Consider the following 20,073-nt stretch of genomic DNA (forward strand, 5'->3'; position numbering starts at 1 on the left):
GTTCACTAGATTGATTCCTGGGATGAGGGCTGTCCTATGAGAGAATGGGCCTATACACAAGAGTTTAGAAGAATGAGAGGTGATCTCTTTGAAACATACAAGATTCTGAAGGGGATTGACAGGGTAGATGCTGAGAGTTTGTTTCCCCTGGCTGGAGTGTCTAGAACTAGGGGGGCATAGTTTCAAGATAAGGGGTAGGCCTTTAAGACTGATGAGGAAAAATTTCTTCACTCAAAGGGTTGTGAATCTTTGGACTTCTCTACCCCAGAGGGCTGTGAATGCTGAGTCTGAGTATATTCAAGGCTGAGATCGATAGATTTTTGGACTCTAGGAAAGTGGAGTTGAGGTCGATGATCAGCCATGATCTTATTAAATGGCAGAGCAGGCTGGAGGGGCCGAATGGCCGCCTCCTGCTCTTACTACTTGTGTTCTGTTCAGCACAGACGCAGAGCTATAGAAATACAAGATGTGGGGGTGGTTTGAGCACCACTTCAACCACTGAGTAGAGAGTGTGGGGGTAATTTTGATTTTGCTAGTTTAAAATGGTGGGGGGGGGTGGGATAACAAATCACCAGCCCATTTTACATCTCTCTCCCAAATACTATTTTGATTTACCTCATTGACTGACTGTTATAGGCAGGATAATACCCTGATGAGGCGTAGGTAGAGTATTGTCATACTAGTGGAGTCTAATTATCAGTCACAGATAGCCCCTGTACCGATCACAATGTTGTATGGAGAGTATTTTGATGGTTGTTTGAGTGTAGAGATTAGGCATTTGAGTCATAACAATGTTTTGCATAGGTTAGTTAGCCTTATAACAGATTGCCATTGATAAAAGTAGGCACTTGGGAGTTGCTGGTCAGAAAAGGCATAATAATTATGATAAATCAGTTGAAATATAAAGATCATAAAGTGGGATTCTTTTATTGGCTGGGTAGCAATAGAACAGGACTGCCCCCCCCCAACCCACTCATTGACTCTGTCCTAACCCTGACTTATTTCCCAGAGTTAGGGGTCCTTAGTGATGCAGGACAGGGTCCCAGCAGAATTCACCATTAGGTAACCCACCATTTAGAGGCCGGAAAATCTAAACTGCACCAGAAGAGGCAGAACAGGAGCCAAAGGGGCAGTGGAGCCCTGACAAAGAATCTCAGCCACAGTTTTGTAGGAGTCTGGCCACTAATGAAGGTTGAGGAGGTCTCTGCTAGGCCCTCACCATCCATCAGAAGACTTTGGGCACTTCACCAGCACCCTGGGCCTATTGCCACCATCCACCAGGAGAAGCAGTAACTGGAGGAACTGGGCTGTGAGGACAGGCCCCCGCCCACCATAATGTCAGCATTCACATGTGGCAAGCAGGGAAGGGGTGACTGGTGGTGGTCCCATTGGGGTTTCGGCGGGGAGGTGGCACTAGGCCTCACTGCCCGATTTTTTTTCTTGCTGCAATTTGCCCCAATGATCGCCAAAGAAAATCCAGCCCATGGTCTTAAATCTTTCATTAGGCTCAAAGCTGGCAGCTTCTGATGGAAAGGAGAGCTGAGAATTCCTTTTACTCTTCCTGTGAAAATGATTTTGTAATGAATGTAAATTATACACATTTTTATTCTTCTGTAAATTTAAGTTTCTAATCTGTTTATTTGGAGAGATTTTATGGAATAAACAAATCTACAAATTTGACTTGACCACAAAATATTTGAATATAATGTTTGTTTTATTTAGCAGAAGGATAGCAGTGATGGGAACTGATAACCAGACTTGTACAGGCACTTCTAAAAGATACCAACTGTGCAATATACAGGTCAGTGGTGTAGTGATCAATAACATGTCATTCTATAGTGGACACTAGGTGGAGCGGTAGAGCTGTATATAGCTATGTATAAGACTACACTACCCAGCTGTATATATATTAAGACTACATTACCCATGAGGCAACAGTCAAGATGGCAGCCTGCACACAGGAGCACACATGCTGCATCTCTACAGATACTGTACCTAGAGAACCGTGTACTGAATAAATGACTAGCTAGAAGCTAGCTGTGTTCATAATAAGAATGTCTAGTTATTAATGAACATAACATGGTACCAGGGTGGTGAAGATCTGCTGAAAATTGTGAAAAGCGACATGGAGAATTTGAAGCCACCAGAGCGTTTGAATCTCAGAAAAAATCGACTACAATTGGCAGACTTTTAAACAACAATTCGAACTCTACATTGCAGCCATCGGATTTGGTACGAAGCCAGACGCAAGGAAGATAGTGTTGCTATTTACGGTTGCAGGCCCACAGGTGATAGAGGTATTTAATACATTTGTATTTAATCCAGAGGAGAACAGAGGAAAATTAGAAGATGTGCTAAAAAAAATTTGATGCACATTGCTCTCCCAAAAAGAATGAGACGTATGAAAGATACATCTTCTTCCGTTCTCAGACACAGCAACAAAATGAGACTTTTGATAGCTTTATAACTGATCTGAAACAAAGCACAGACATGTAATTTCTGAGCTCAAAGCACCCATGATTCGTGACCAGATTGTGTTTGGTGTTCATGATTTAAAAAAAAAAAAAATGTCAGGGAACGTCAGAGAAACCGAACTAAATTTGGAAAATGCGGTGAAAATATGCCAAGCCAGCGAGCTAGCTCGAAAGCACGTGAAGACTTTCAGTGAAATCAATAATGATGCGAATGTAATGAGTGATAATGCTGCTGTCGGTGCTGTGTCCTACAAGGGGAAGAAACGTGGGCAGAACAGAAATGAAAAGCAATCGGAGGATGAAATTTTTAATTGTAAACGCTGTGGTTACAAACACCAGTTAAGACAATGCCCAGCATTTGGAAAAATGTGCACAAAGTGTAATGGAAAGAATCACTTTGCCAAACAATGCTTTTCAAAAGTAAAAACGATGAAAGGGCAATGAGTTAATGTGATTGAGGACACTGACTTAAGTGAGACATTTTTTGTAGGAATGGTGTCATGTGACGATATCAAAAAAGATACAGAAAATGTACAGCCCTCAGAAATGGACAATGCTGAACATAGTCAATGCAGTAAAAGTGGACAAATGGATGATCACACTGCAGATAAATGGAGCATTAGTTACATTGAAACTGGACACTGGGGCAAAAGCAAAGTTAATCAGTATGAGTGACATTAACAATATGAAAGAAGCCCAAAATACAGAAAGTCAGTACTAAAGAGCTATAATGGACAGAAAATAGATAGCTTAGGTGTATGCAGACTTAAAGTGACAGTCAAAGACAAAGTGCATCATCTCATGTTTTCTGTTGTGGCTGAAAGACTTGATTTGATACTAGGTGACAAAGCTTGTGAAGACTTAGAACTGGTCAAGAGAGTCTACCGTATAAACTGTGCCATAAGCAGACCAGATGACTCGGGTGATGAAGCAGAGAGCCCATCAAGGATGAAAAGGCCAAAGGGTATCCATGTCTTCAAAGCCTAGTTTCTCCAAGAAGAAAGAAAAAGACTTAAGGTCAAAGAGAAGTCAAAGGAAGAAAAGCACAGAGGAAAAACACAAGGAGAAAAAGTCCAAAGATCTAACCGCAGCAGATGTTGTTAAGCAGTGGAAAGAGAAAAAGAAAGAAGCCTGTACCAGAGCAGGAAGCAGTTCCCGTGGATACTCCTTCTTTCCTCAGGCAAATCTTTGGTGTTCCATTAGCCGAGGCTGCTGAGAGGACTATGCTGTATGATGGGATACAGGAGCAGATTGATGACCATGCCGCAACTGCATCTTGTCATTCACCGCCAGAACAATCTCATGAAGACACATCAGACTTACCCGTGTTGAGAAGATCCACACGTGAAGTAAAAAAGCCTGATAGACTTAATCTTTGAGTACAATGTAAAGCTTTGCAAATGTGTTGACTGTTTTGAAAATGTTTGTTTATAGAGCACTAACAAAAGTGTTACTGATATTATCTTTATTGTTTTCTTGAAAGTTGATTGATTTTGTTAAACCTCAAAGAAAGGGGGATGTAGTGATCAATAACATGTCATTCTATAGTGGACACTAGGTGGAGCCATAGAGCTGTATATAGCTGTATGTATAAGACTACACTACCCAGCTGTGTGTGTATGTATATATATATGACTACATTACCCATGGGGCACTAGGCTACCCACACGGCAACAGTCAAGATGGCAGCCTGCACACATGCTGCATCTCTACAGATACTGTACCTAGAGAATGTGTACTGAATAAATGACTAGCTAGAAGCTAGCTGTGTTCATAAGAATGTCTAGTTATTAATGAACATAAGAAGTGGAACCACTCACTTGCTGCTATAATATAGCTTCGATACTAGGGTACTTCTTGTTTGGACCCTTAAAAAAAAAAAAAAAAAAAAAAAAAAAAAAAACCCAACCGGAAGAGGCAGGCAATCCGGCTGGACGACCCCCTCGACCGCCTGCTGCCTGGACCAATTGATGGCTCTCTTAGCCAGGCCCAGGAGCAGGCCCACAAGGAGGTCCTCTCGAGACTAGGGTAAGGTCAAAATACATGTGAACACTTAATGGATGGCAGTGCACTACATGGGAAACAGCTGATGGGTGGGAGTGTGCTACACAGGGAACAGACAATGTTTGGGAATGTACCATCGAGTAACAGACAGAAAGGGGTAGAAATTTATCTTGGGCAGTATGGAATTGGCCGCCCATTAAACTCCCTGCCTGACATTCACTTCCGTTTTCAATAGAACCGAATATCAAGTGGGGTGTATAACAGGCAGCTGATGTGATTCCGCTGGTTTAGCACTGCCGCTCCAAACCAATTTCTCATGGGTGCTATATGGGGAATGCACTACATGGGGAACATGGCTGGAATGGTGTAACATGAGCATACAATGTTTGGGAGCATGCCACCGGAACAGATGTTGGCTGTAGTGCGCTACATGGGAACAGTCAAAGACTGGGACTGAGAAACATGCACACAGTATCTGGGAATGTGCCACACAGGAACAGGTGAGGCTGGGGAGTGCACTAGTATGGGGGAAGGGGCAAAGGAATGGTGTGGCGTGGATGGCTTTTTCAAAGAACCAGCACAGGTTTGATGGGCCAAATGACCTCCTTCTGTTCTATAAAGCTCCATGTTTCTAGGATTCTATTGCGAGTAATAAGATTTAATTTGTTTTTTACAAAATAACAATAGCAAATAGAAGATTCACACCCAGTCTTATTGACCATAAGATTGTTCGACTCGGGAAACTGATGTAGAATTGTATACAGTCCTTCCAAATGAAGTTCCCAGCTTCTCCTGTCTCAGTCCCTCTTTGTTAAGCAAACAGAATCACCGTGGCTGTTACTGGACTAGTAATCCAGAGGCCTGGATTATAATCCAGAGACGTAAATTCAAATCCCAGCATAGCAGCTGTGGAATTTAAATTCAGTTAGTTAAATAAATCTGGAATAAAAAGCTAGTAGCGGTGATGGTGACCATAACACTACCGGATTGTCGTTAAAAACCCATCTGGTTCACTGTCCTTTTTAGGGAAGGAAATTGCGGTCCTGGTTTGTGTGACTCCAGAACCACAACAATGTGGTTGACTCTTAACTGCCCTCTGAAATGGCCTAGCAAGCCACTCTTTTCTAAGAAACCATAAGAATAAAACCAGATGGACCACCTGGCATTGACCTGGGCACCAGCTTCAGACATGACAACGGCACACCCAGCCCAGTCGACTCTGTAAAGTCCTCCTCACTAACATCTGACTTGTGCCAAAATTGGGAGAGCTGTCCCACAGACAAGTCAAGCAACAGCCTGATAGTCATACCCACAGAATCATACCTTTCAGCCAATGTCCCAACTCCTCCATCACCATCCCTGGGTATGTCCTGTCCTACCAGCAGGACAGGCCCACCAGGGGAGGTGGCACAGTGGTATACAATCGGGAAGGAGTGGCCTTGGGAGTCCTCATCATTGACTCTGGACCCCAGAAGTCTCATGGCTTCAGGTCAAGCATGGGCAAGGAATCCTCCTGCTGATTACCACCTACTGCCCTCCCTCAGCTGATGAATCAGTACTTCTCCATTCGAACATTACTTGGAAGAAACTCTGAGGGTAGCAAGGGCACAGAATGTATTCTGGGTGGGCGACTTCAATGTCCATCAGCAAGAGTGGCTCGGTAGCACCACTACTTACTGAACTGGCCGAGCCCTGAAGGACATAGCTGCCTGTCTGGGCCTGCGACAGGTGGTGAGAGAACCAACACGAGGGGAAAAAACCTACTTGACCTCGTCCTCACCAATCTACCTGTCGCAGCTGCATCTGTCCATGACAGCATTGGCAGCAGTGACCACCGCAGTCATTGTGGAGAAAGTCATATCTTCACACTGAGGACACCCTCCATCGTGTTGTGTGGCACTACCACTGTGCTAAATGGGATAGATTCAGAACAGATCTAGCAACTCAACTGGGCATCCATGAGGCGCTGTGGGCCATCAGCAGCAGCAGAACTGTATTCCACCACAATCTGTAACGTCATGGCCCAGCATATTCCCTCACTATCATTACCATCAAGCCAGAGGACCAACCCTGGTTCAATAAGGAGTGTAGAAGAGCATGCCAGAAGCCGCACCAGGCGTACCTAAAAGTGAGGTGCCAACCTGGGGAAGCTGCAACACAGGAATACATGAAAGCTAAAAAGCGGAAGCAGCATGCTATAGACAGGACTAAGCGATCCCACAATCAACGGATCAGATCAAAGCTCTGCAGTCCTGCTAATCCTGTCATGCATGGTGGTGGACCATTAAACAACTAACGGGAGGAGGGGGCTCCATGAATATCCCCATCCTCAATGATGGTGGAGCCCAGGACGTGAGTGCAAAAGACAGGCTAAAGTATTTGCAAGCATCTTCAGCCAGAAGTGCCAAGTGGATCATTCCTATCGGCCTCCTCTGAGGTCCCCACCATCACAGAAGCCAGTCTTCAGCCAATTCGATTCACTCCACGAGCGCACTGGATACAGCAAAGGCTATGGACCCTGACATCATCCTGGCTATCTTGCTGAAGACTTGTGCTCCAGAACTAGTTCTGCCTCTAGCCAAGTTCTTCCAGTACAGCTACAAAACTGGCATCTATCCGACAATGTGGAAAACTGCCCAGGTATGTCCTGTCCACAAAAAGCAGGACCATTCCATCCCGGCCAATTACCGCCCCATCTGTCTACTCTCAATCATCAGCAAAGTGATGGAAGGTGTCATCGACCATGCTATCAAGCGGCATTTACTCACCAATAGCCTGCTCATTGATGCCCAATTTGGGTTCCACCAAGACCACTCGGCTCCTGACCTCATTACAGCCTTGGTCCAAACATGGACAAAGGAGCTAAATTCCAGATGTGAGGTGAGAGTGACTGCCCTTGACATCAAGGCAGCATTTGACTGAGTGTGGCATCGAGCCTTAATAAAACTGAAGTCAATGGGAATTGGCGGGGGGGGGGGGGAAGCTCTCCACTGGCTGGAGTCATACCTAGCACAAAGGAAGATGGTTGTGGTGATTGAAGGTCAATCATCACAGCCCCAGGACATTGCTGCAGGAGTTCCTCAGGGCAATGTCCTAGGTCCAACCATCTTCAGCTGCTTCATCAATGACCTTCCCTCCAACATTATCATTCAATTTAAACAGAGGAAACTACAAGGGTATGAGGGACAAGTTGGCCATGGTAGATTGAGAAACTACACTAAAAAGGTATGAAGGTTGACATACAATAGCTAACATTTAAAGAAATAATGCATAATTTGCAACAAACATTCCTCTAGGGCATAAAAACCCAAAAGGAAAAGTGATCCAACCATGGGTAACAAAAAAAAATTAAAGCTAGTATTAAGTCAAAGGAGGAAGCTTATAAAGTTGCCAGAAAAAGCAGTCAACCTGAGGATTGGGATCTTTTTAGAAATCAGCAAAGGGGGACCAAGAAATTGATAAAGGGAAAATGGAATATGAGCACAAACTAGCAAAATATAAAAACTGATTGTAAAAGCTTCTATAGTTATGTAAAAAGGAAAAGATTGGCGAAGGTAAATGTAGGTCCTTTACAGTCCGACGGGAAAATTTATAATGGGGAAGGAGGAAATGGCAGTGAAATTAAATAAATACTTTGTTTCTGGCTTCACGGAGGAAGACACAGAAAACCTCCCAGAAATATGAGAAAACCAAGGGTGTGGCGAGAATGAGGAACCTAAAGAAATTATTAGTAAAAAAAAAAAAAAGTACTAGCAAAATTAATGGGACTAGATGGATGTTGGCAGAATGTTTTCCTTGGCTGGGGGAGTCTAGAACCAGGGGCAACAGCCTCAAGATAAAGGGTAGGCCATTCAGGATTGAGATGAGAAGAAATTTCTTCACAGAGGGTGGTGAATCTTTGGAATTCTCTACCCCAGAGGACTGTGGAGGCTCAGTCATTGGGTATATTCAAAAGAGAAGGCAATAGATTTCTGACTAGTAAGGGCATCAAGGAATATGGCGATAGGCTTGGTGAATGGAGTTGAGGCAGAAGATCAGCCATGATCTCAATGAATGGTGGAGCAGGCTTGAAGGGCCGAATGGCTTACTCCTGCTCCTGCTCCTATTTCTTAAGGTCAGAAATGGGGATGTTCGCTGATGACTGCAGTGTTCCGTAGCATTCACAACTCCTCAGATAATGAAGCAGTCCATGCCCGCATGCAACAAGACCTGGATGACATTCCGGCTTTGGCTGATTAGTGGCAGGTAACATTCACACCACAAGTGCCAGGCAATGACTATCTCCAACAAGCGAGATTCTAAATACCGCCCCTTGACATTCAATGGCATTACCATCACCGAATCCCCCACCTTTAACATCCTGGGGGTCACCATTGACCAGAAATTTAACTGGCCCAGCCACATAAATACTGTGGTACCAAGAGCAGGTCAGAAGCTAGGTATTCTGTGGCATGTCTCTCCTCCTGACACCCCAAAGCCTTTCTACCATCTACAAGGCTCAAGTAAGGAGTGTGATGGAATACTCTCCACTTGCCTGGATGAGTGCAGCTCCAACAACACTCGAAGCTCGACACCATCCAGGACAAAGCAGCCCGCTTGATTGGCACCCCATCCACCACCTTAAACATTCACCCCCTCCACCACCGGCGTACCGTAGCTGCAGTGTGTACCATCTACAAGATCCACTGCAGCAACTCGCCAAGACTTCTTCGGCAGCACCTCCCAAACCCGCGACCTCTTCCACCTAGAAGGGCAGCAGACACATGGGAACACCACCACCTCCAAGTTCTGCTCGAAGTCACACACCATCCTGGCTTCGAGATATATCGCCGATCCTTCATAGTCGCTGGGTAAAATCCGGGAGCTCCCTACCTAACAGCACTGTGAGAGTACCTTCACCACACGGACTGCAGCGGTTCAAGGCGGCGGCCCACCACCACCTTAAGGGCAATTAGGGATGGGCAATAAATGCTGGCCTTGCCAGTGACGCCCACATCCGATTTAAAAACTAATTAAAAAAACAAAAAAAACCTCCATGGAGGACATAAATCGCCAGAGTAATGAAAACATGGTGACTGTTCAGAATAGATTGTCATCTCTGGAGGAGATGGGCAGCTATTGAGTAGAGACACCAGAGCTTCATGGGCGTACTTGTTATGAGGACTGCCACTACAGATACGGGTCCTCATGGCTCCCCTGATGTGCAGCAATGTGCTTTCCAGCCACTTGCTAGCACTGAAGTGCGGCTGACCCATGAGAGGGATGTTGGTGGCAGCCAACAAGGAAGTGTGGGCTCCTCTCCAAGCGCTCACACGACCATACCACTGCAGAGCCCTCGTTCAGAGAGCCACTTTGCAGACCCAACTGAGGTGGACATTTCAGCCCCTTCACAGCCACAGGAAGAGCAGACTGTTGCAGAGCCCTCCCAGGCTCCCAAACCCAGGGGACACCTGCCAAAGGCATCTAAGCAGGCACAGCATCCAAGTGAGCATGGTGCCTCGACATCTGCTCAAGCCACAGGGTAACCACCATGTAGAAGCACGTGCAAGAGGAAGAAAGCACAAATAGTCACGAGGGGATTCACTTGGGTGGTTTGTAATGATTTTTCCGCTTCTACTTCAGAGTTTGCATTGTGATCCTTTTGTCAATGTAGTAAACAAAAGTGATGGCAAACAGTTGAATGTGTGGCCTATGTGTTCTGGGAAATGACAAATGCGCATTGAGGGTTCAGGACGACTTGCATTTGTAACGATGATGGTGAAAGTGATAGGAAAGAACCGGTTATAGCAGAGATAATGTATGACGTTGGAAGAAGGTTGCCTACAATTAGAGAGCCATATGGTAGCCACCTATGGTTGGAGAGTAAGCTTATGCGAATGTGGCATGGCAGTGCATCACTTGCTTGACGGGCAGCAGTGAACTGGAGGGATGCTGCATTGGTCACAACAGGGCCCGCAAGGCGCGCCTCCTCCTCTTCTGCCAACAAAGCTCTGCGCTGAGCCACGCGGCTGCTGCTCCTCCGATTATGATGACCAGGATGAGAGGAAATAAATGGAGCCCATACTGCTGGTAGATATCTGTCAAGGAATGGGGGGTTGTGAGCGCTCAGACAAAGTGGCCATAGGGTGTTCCAAGGAGCTGAGACAGCAGATGGATGTCAGACTCTAACCTCAAGATTAGTTGAGCACCAAAATATCTCCCAAACCTTCCTTGCTGCAATGCTCCATCTCGCCCTCGGTACGCTCCCCGCTAGAGTGGAGCTAATCTACAGAACAAACGGGAAATTGTTCAACCTCCATTGCCTCCAGTCCAGATCCAAGGTCGTCCAGATCCAAGGTCGTCCCATCCTCTCATTGAATTACAGTATGCAGACGATGCTTGTGTCTGCGCACACTCTGAGGACGAACTCCAAACCACCGTCAACACCTTCGCCGAAGCTTACAAGAGTATGGGCCTTGTACTAAATACCTATAAGAAAAAGGTCCTCTACCAACTTGCCCCGCCACACAATACTGCCCCTCGATTATCAAAATCCACGACGAGACCTTGGACAACGTGGACCACTTTCCATACTTCTGGAGCCTACTGATAACAAGGGCAGACGTCGATGACTAAGTCCAACACCGCCTTCAGTGTACCAGTGCAGCCTTTGGTCGCCTGAGGAAGAGAGTGTTTGAAGACCAGGACCTCAAACCCGGCACTAAGCTCATGGTCTACAGAGCAGTAGTGATACCCGCCCTCCTGTATGCTTCAGAGACATGGACCATGTACAGCAGGGACCTCAAAGCACTGGAGAGGTACCACCAATGCTGCCTCTGCAAGATCCTGCAAATCCATTGGCAGGATAGGCGCACCAACGTCAGTGTTCTCGCTCTGGCCAGCATCGAAGCTCTGACCACGTTCGATCAGCTCCGATGGATGGGCCACGTCGTCCGCATGCCCGATACGAGACTCCCAAAACAAGCGCTCTACTTGGAGCTCCAGCACAGCAAGAGAGCCCCAGGTGGGCAGAGGAAATGCTTGAAGGACACCCTCAAAGCCTCCTTTGAAAAAATGCAACATCCCCACCGACACCTGGGAATCCCTAGCCCAAGACCGCACAAAGTGGAGGAGAAGCATCCGGGAAGGCGCCGAACACCTCGATTCTCTTCACCGGGAGCAAATGCAAGGAGCGCATGTCAGCCCACCGTTCATGCGCCATTGCCTCCACAAAGGCAGTGCTCATGTTAAGATAAACTCCTCCAGTATGTGCACACTTGTACTTGCCGTGGAGGCAAACCCTCCAGAGACTCCTGCACTTATTCCTGGGGTTCCCAAACCACGCTCTTTCTGGATGGCCCCAGAGGTACAGCGTCTGCATGCAGCTGAGCAGAGCTAGGACTCTACTGCTGTCGCTGTCTCCACCATCTGCTGATGCTCACTTGTGAGCAGTGATACACCAGGTGACAACACTACTCTTAAGTCGCGAGAGCCCCACCGAGGTGGGCGTTTCTGCACTGGTCCTGGGTGCGCTGAGTCCTGGTGATGCTGCTCCCTCAGTGACTGCAGGTTCCTCCTGGACAGTGGGGAGGGGGGCGCTCAGTGGTCCTGTGGGAGAGTAAAGGCATGGGTTAGACATCTGATTTTGATGTCGCGCAGACATCCTTTTGTGCAGATGATACAAAGGGAATCTCTGACTGCAATGGCATATGATGTTCAATCATTAAATGTAAATGAGAGGGCTGAAACTCTCCTGTTACCAGCTTCGTCTAGTTCACCCATCTCTCCATGGCCCACTTCCAGATCCTTGCCACCTCCGACGTTTTTGGCAACTGCCTCCTCAGCACTTGTCAATGTTGCAAGGGTTGGTGTGCCTCCTCCCGTTTGTGATCTCTCCCTCGAATTGTGGGCTATCTTTTCCTGCAAGGAGGACCACAAGTGGAGTTTCAACCACAGTGAAGGAGTGAATGTGAAGAATCCCTAACATGGAAGCTTAGGGCGACCAAGATGGAGTGAGGTGCCAAGAGGTAGCTAGCTTCCTGTGCATTGTTAGTTGTTAATGCATAACCGTGAGAGCGAGTGTGAGGCGTGCATAGGCAGGATGGTGAAGTGATTCAGTACAGAGAGAGATGGATAGGTAAGGGTGCAAGGGAAATAAGGGTAAGGTGAGATGTGGAAGAGCAGGTTTACAAAGCAGAGTGCTGGTGATGAGAAGGGAAGCAGATTGAAGGTAAGTGTGATGGGATACTCACTTTTGATGATCGCAGAAGATCATTAAAGCATTTCCTGCACTGGATCCAGGTTCGTGAACAAAAGGACCTTGCGCTGACCTCCTCAGCAATACACAGCCAGGCTGCGTTGGTATGCTGAGGAGGCTTCCTCCGGCCATCCAGAGGGAAGAGACTCTCCCTGTGCCCTCTTACTGTCTCAACAAGAGCTTGGAGGGACTCCTCATTGAAGCGTGGAGCTGCCTTGCCTCTGGAAGCACTCATTCTTGCTCTCACACATGCACAAACCAGCAGATATAAAAACAAAAGCTGAGGCTGCATGGGACCATTAAAAGCATAGGCAATAATGTCATCAGAGGCAGCTGACCGGGCAGTGCGCCCCAATGAACTGAACTTAAGGCAATTGAATAAAAATGTCAAAACCAGAGCTGATCCAGCCCACAGCGGATCCAGAACCCGCCCATCAGGCAAGCCGCCTCCGCAATAAAAATTGCGGCTTAAGTGTCGACCTAGATTCTGTGCTCCACTCCTGAGGAGTGTGTGCAGCTGAAAGAAATAGGCAATAAAAACAAAATGCTGGAGAAACTCAGCAGGTCAGGGAGCATCTGTGAAGAGAGAAACAGAGTTAATGTTTCAGGTCGATGACCTTTCGTCAGAACTTTAGGCAGTCTGGTTGAATCAGATTCTCCTATCTTCTGATTCATATAATACTGTAAACTTGCACAGCACTATTCAGGCTGTTCCCTCAACTTGCAAGTACTATTTAGCCTAATTACTCCCACCATGTACAGCAATGTCCACTCTGTAAAATGCGGACTCCATGTGCCACCAATTAAAGAAAGCTTTCATTTAGCAGCACGTTCAGGACATCTCGAGGTGCTTCACAGCCAATGAATTACTTCTGAAGTGTAATCGCCGTTTATCAGACATAACAAATTACAATTCAATCTATCTTTATTATCTGTTGCAGGAGTGCCCAGCTAACACGAGGAGTTTCCGCGATGAACAGTGTTCATCCTTTAACTCCCGTGTTTATAATGGAAGGACTTACAAGTGGAAACCATTATATCCAGGTGAGGAGAGAAGAACCTGTTGCACTGTAACTGTTCGCTCACACGCATTGTTTAAACAGTAATGCACAGGAAAGCATGCACGCATTCTGGGTTCAGGCATTAGTCAACTGCACTGAAAGGACTTAAATTCACTATCTTTCAGTTTGTTAGTGTCCGATTAATTTATTCCCGTGTTATTTAGGACGAGATTATTAACATTTTTTGAGACTTTAAAGACCAAAAATTTGTTGATGCAAAATCAGCTTTTTTTCTGCATCTTATGGTTGGCGAACAATGCTTTACATGCAGGGAGGGGGCTAGTTAGCATATCTGTTATACTTACTCTTATCCTACTAACATTTATAACTATGCTTATAGTATTTCTTCTAATCTGAACTCAAATCTCTTGTCTAGTAGGAGTATGTGACAAATATAATGAGACAAATATGAAAAAACTGGAAATCTGAACGAACACACACACAGACACACGTGTGAACAGGCCAATGAGATCTACAGTATGTCACCAATTCGGGAGTGCTTGGACAGCATTTCCCTCTCTGAGGTGGATTAGTGGCCCCTGATTTCAATGACTTGTATTGAATTGCTCCCTCTTGATGGCAGAAATTTCACCAGAAGCCCACCTTGCTCAGGCAAGGAAAGTGCGTTTGGGCTATAGCAGGGTCGGAGGGCCCGATGGAAATCCCACCCTCCCACTATACCATCTCAAAGTTGAAAATCCCGACATACTGCGCTGAAAAGCTGCACAACATAAGTTTGCACACATGGTCCCAAGGGCAGCACGGTGGCATAGTGGTTAGCACTGTTGCCTCACAGCGCCAGGGACCCGGGTTCGAATCCGGCCTCGGGTGACTGTCTGTGTGGAGTTTGCACATTCTCCCCGTGTTTGCATGGGTTTCCTCCGGGTGCTCCGGTTTCCTCCCACAGTCCAAAGATGTGCGGGTTAGGTTGATTGGCTATGATAAATTGACCCTTAGTGTTAGGGGGATTAAATACGTGGGGTTACGGGGATAGGGTGGGATATGTGTTGGTGCAGGGGTTACGGGGATCGGGTGGGATATGTGTTGGTGCAGGCTCAATGGGCCGAAATGGCCTCTATCTGCACTGTGGAGTTTCTGTGATTTCTGTGATATATTAACACATTCAGATTTCCAGAATTTGCATTTTTTTCCTTTATATTTGTTACATATTCCAATTATATTTGTTACATATTCCAACTAGACAAGAGTTTTGAGTTCCGGTTATAAGAAATATACATGGGGGCAGTATGTCTGTCTGCCCGATATTGCTCTACTTTCTGCCACCATCCTGCCTGATTTCAGGTGGGATCTCAGGGAAAATCCAGCCTGATGTATCCAGCAGTGCATTTAAAAAAATGTCTTTGCTATCCACTTTTCTTCTCATAACCTCTTTAAATAGTCGTTGATGAGAAAATTTACTCTATTATTTGCCAGCAATTTAAAATATTTGAATACCCCACTGAATTCCTGGACACTTGAGAAAAAATGTGTGTTTTTGTAAATATTTGAAAATTGATTCTTTGCAGTAGCATTGCTCTAGATCCCAAAGGCCAATAGCACAAGGCTGCCTCGTTCGCCTCCACTGAGACTATGAAAATAGTTGGTGGAAGAGGTGAGTATGCAGGAGGAGGGAAGAAGCCCTTTTCCACCCTATGGCAGTCTTCAAAGAACTGGGAACTGGCCAGGTGAATGGTCTAAAGTTTCTTTATCCCGTTGTGCTAAAGAATTTCAAACCGGTTTGAACCTTAGACCCAAGTGACATCATTACTAGCTCATTAGGGAAAAAAATAGAAATAAGTCAAAGCTAAAGGCACTATATCGGAATGCGCAAAGCATTCGCAACAAAGTAGATGAAATAATAGCGCAGATAGAAATTAACAACAGGTTTGATCTAATGGCCATAACGGAGACGTGGTTGCAAAGTGGCCACGGTTGGAAACTAAATATTCCAGGATACTTAACTTTTAGAGATAGGCAAAATGGAAAAGGAGGAGGGGTAGCCTTGATGAAGAATGGAATAAAGACAGAGAGAAAGGATCTCTGCTCCAAAAATCAAGAAGTAGAATTGGTCAGAAAACATTGGTGGGAGTTGTTTCTAGGCCCCCAACAGTAATTGTAATGTACGGCAGAGTATAAATCGGGAAATTAGAGGCGCATGTAACGAGGGTAATACAGTAATCATGGGGGACTTTAATCTACATATAGACTAGGCAAACCAAATTTGCAGTAATAGTAAGGAGGACGAATTCATGTATGCAAGATAGTTTTCCAGATCCGTATGTTGAGGAACCAACTAGGGAACGGGCTATGTTAGATCTAGTATTATGCAACGAGAAAGGGTTAATTAATAACCTTGTCGTAAAGGGGCCTTTAGGGAAGAGTGACGATAATATGATAGAATTTTATATTAAGTTTGAAAGTGATTTAGTTAAATCTGAAACTAGGGTCTTAAATCTAAACAAAGTAAAAGCTCTATATCTGAATGCACGCAGCATTTGAATGCATGCAGCATTTGTAACAAGATAGATGAGTTGACGGCACAAATAGATACAAATGGGTATGATCTGATCGTCATTAGAGATGTGGTTGTAAGGTGACCTGGGCTGGGAACTGAATATTCCGGGTATTTGACAATTCGGAAGGATAGACAGAAAGGAAAGGGAGTTGGGGTGGCTTTGTTGGTAAAGGATGGGATCAGTGCAGTGGTGAGAAGTGATAACATAACATAAGAAGTAGGAGCAGGAGTAGGCCATATGGCCCCTCGGGCCTGCTCCGCCATTCAATAGGATCATGGCTGATCCGAACCTAGACTCACATCCACTTCCCTGCCCGCTCCCCGTAACCCCTTATCAGCTAGGAAACTGTCTATCTCTGTTTTAAATTTATTTAATGTCGCAGCTTCCACAGCTCTGAGGTAGCAAATTCCATAGATTTACTACCCTCTGAGTGAAGAAGTTTCTCCTCATCTCAGTTTTGAAAGGGCAGCCCCTTATTCTAAGATTATGCCCCCTAGTTCTAGTCTCACCCATCAGTGGAAACATCCTCCCCGCATCCACCCGATCAAGCCCCCTCACAATCTTGTATGTTTCGATAAGATTGCCTCTCATTCTTCTGAATTCCAATGAGTAGAGGCTCAACCTTTCCTCATAAGTCAACCCCCTCATCTCCGGAATCAACCGAGTGAACCTTCTCTGAACTGCCTCGAGAGCAAGTATATCTTTTCTTAAATATGGAAACCAAAACTGTACGCAGTATTCCAGGTGTGGCCTCACCAGTACCCTGTATAACTGAAGCAAGACTTCCCTGCTTTTATACTCCATCCCCCTTGCAATAAAAGCCAAGATTCCATTGGCCTTCCTGATCACCTGCTGTACCTGCATACTAACCTTCCGTGTTTCATGCACCAGAACCCCCAGATCCCTTTGTACTGTAGCACTTTGCAGTTTCTCTCCATTTAGATAATAACTTGCTCTTTGATTTTTTCTGCCAAAGTGCATAACCTCACACTTTTCAACATTATATTCCATCTGCCAAATTTCTGCCCACTCACTTAGCCTGTCTATGTCCTTTTGCCGGTTTTTTATGTCCTCCTCACTCACTGCTTTCCCTCCCATCTTTGTATTGTCGGCAAACTTGGATACGTTGCACTTGGTCCCCTCCTCCAAATCGTTAATATAGATTGTAAAGAGTTGGGGTCCCAGCACTGACCCCTGCGGAACACCACTAGTTACTGATTGCCAACCTGAGAAGGAACCATTTATCCCAACTCTCTGTTTTCTGTTAGATAGCCAATCTTCCACCCATGCCAGTATATTACCCCCAATCCTGTGATTTTTTTTTATCTTGTGCAGTAATCTTTTGTGTGGCACCTTGTCAAATGCCTTTTGGAAGTCCAAATACACCACATCCACTGGTTCCCCTTTATCCACCCTGTTTGTTACATCATCAAAGAATTCAAGCAAATTTGTCAAACATGACTTCCCCTTCATAAAACCATGCTGACTCTGTCTGATTAAATTATGCTTATCCAAATGTCCTGTTACTGCTTCCTTAATAATGGACTCCAACATTTTACCAACCACAGATGTTAGGCTAACTGGTCTATAGTTTCCAGCCTTTTGTCTACCTCTGATATTGGCTCAGAAGATCAAGATGTAGAATCAGTTTGGGTAGAGATAAAAAATAATAAGGGGGAAAATGTCTCTGTTTAGTTTACAGGCCCCCGAACAGTAGCAATACTGTTGGACAGAGTATAAATCAACAAATAATGGAGGCCTGTAAAAAAAGGTACGGTATTAATCATGGGTGATTTTAATCTCCATATTGATTGGAGAAATCAAATTGGCCATGGTAGCCTTGAGAAGGAGTTCATAGTGTATCCGGGATGGTTTCCTAGAACAGTATGTAATGGAACCAACCAGGGAGCAGTCTATCTTGGATCTGGTACTGTGTAATGAGACAGAATTAATAAATGACCTCATAGTAAAGGATCCTCTAGGAAAGAGTGATCATAGCATGGTTGAATTTCAAATTCAGTTGGTGGGTGAGAAAGTTGTATCTCAAACCAGTGTCCTGATACGAACATAAGAAATGGGAGCAGGAGTAGGCCATTTAGCCCTTCGAGCCTGCTCTGCCATTCAATGAGATCATGGCTGATCTTCTGCCTCAACTCCATTCACCGGCCCTATTGCCATATACCTTGATGCCTTTACTAGTCAGAAATCTATCGACTTCTGTTTTGAATATACCCAATGACTGAGCCTCCACAGCCCTCTGGGGTAGAGAATTCCAAAGATTCACCACCCTCTGAAGAAATTTCTTCTCATCTCAGTTCTGAATGGCCTACTCTTTATCTTGAGGCTGTTGCCCCTGGTTCTAGCCTCCCCCAGCCAAGGAGAACATTCTGCCAGCATCCACCCTATCAAGCCCTGTAATAATTTTGTATGCTTCAATGAGATCCCCTCATTCTTCTGAATTCGAGAATGCAGGCCTAGTTTACTCCATCTCTTATACGATAGTCCCGCCATCCCAGGAATCAGCCTCGTGAACCTTTGTTGCACTCCCTCTATGGCAAGTATATCCTTCCTTGGGTAAGGAGACCAAAATTGTACACAGTACTCCAGGTGTGGTCTCACCAAGGCCCGATATAATTGGAGTAAGACTTCTTTACTCCTGTACTCAAATCCTCTTGTAATGAAGGTCAGCATACCATTTGCCTTCCTAATGGCTTGCTGCACCTGCACATTCACTTTGTGACTCATGTACAAGGACACCTAGGTCCCTTTGAGCATCTGCAATACCCCAATCTTTCACCATTTAGGAAATACTCTATCTTTCTGTTTTTCTACCAAAGTGGATAACTTCACATTTATCCACATTATATTCCATCTGCCATGTTCTCGACCACTCCAGAGCCTGTCGAGATCCCCTTGAAGCCTCTTCACATCCTCTTCACAACTGCTGCTGCCACCTAGCTTTGTATCATCAGCAAGTTTGGAAATGTTACATTTAGTCCCCTCATCCAAATCATTGATATAGATTGTGAATAGCTGGGGCCCAAGCACCGATCCTTGCGGTACCCCACTAGTCACAGCCTGCCATCCTGAAAAAACCCGTTTATCCCTACTTTGTTTAATGTTTGTTAACCAATACTCAATCCATGCTAGTATATTGCCCCCAATTCCATGTGCCCTAATTTTGTTCACCAACCTCTTGTGTGGGACCTTATCGAAGGCCTTCTGAAAATCCAGATACACCACATCTACCGGTTCCCTTTTGTCTACTTCACTAGTTACATCCTCAAAGAACTCCAATAGGTTTGTCAAACAGGATTTCCCTTTCATAAATCCATGTTGACTCTGCCCAATCTTACTATTAGTTTCTAAGTGCCCAGTTATTGCATCCTTTATAACCGATTCCAGCATTTTCCCAACTAATGATGTGAGGCTAACCGGTCTGTAGTTCCCCGTTTTCTCTCTCCCTCCTTTCTTAAATAGCGGGGTTACATTTGCTATCCTCCAATCTGCAGGAACCGTTCCAAAATTCTATAGATTCTGGAAGATGAGAACCAATGCGTCCACTATTCCAATGGCCACCTCTTTCAAAACCCTAGGATGTAGGTCCTCTGGTCCTTGGGATTTATCGACTTTCAGTCCCGTTAATTTTGTTAGTACTGTTTTTTTACTAATTTCTTTTAAGTTCCTCATTCTTGCTACACCCTTGGTTTTCTCGTATTTCTCAAGTTTTTTGTGTACAAAGTATTTATTTAATTTCTCAGCCATTTCCTCATTTCCCATTA

General features: G+C 45.2%; 1 protein-coding gene across 1 annotated transcript in view; it reads left to right on the forward strand.

The window, feature by feature from the left end:
- Positions 1 to 20,073, forward strand: part of ttc16 (tetratricopeptide repeat domain 16) — a 177,205-nt gene that overhangs the window by 16,183 nt on the left and 140,949 nt on the right. The window contains exons 4-5 of the mRNA XM_085965166.1: positions 1,723 to 1,801; positions 13,656 to 13,758. Coding sequence (XP_085821292.1) covers positions 1,723 to 1,801; positions 13,656 to 13,758 — 182 coding nt within the window. The remainder of the gene's footprint in view (positions 1 to 1,722; positions 1,802 to 13,655; positions 13,759 to 20,073) is intronic.

This window comes from Somniosus microcephalus, chromosome 23 (genome assembly GCF_052327205.1).
Source record: "Somniosus microcephalus isolate GS21.2 chromosome 23, FLI_Smic_1.0, whole genome shotgun sequence".
NCBI classification, from domain to species: domain Eukaryota; kingdom Metazoa; phylum Chordata; class Chondrichthyes; order Squaliformes; family Somniosidae; genus Somniosus; species Somniosus microcephalus.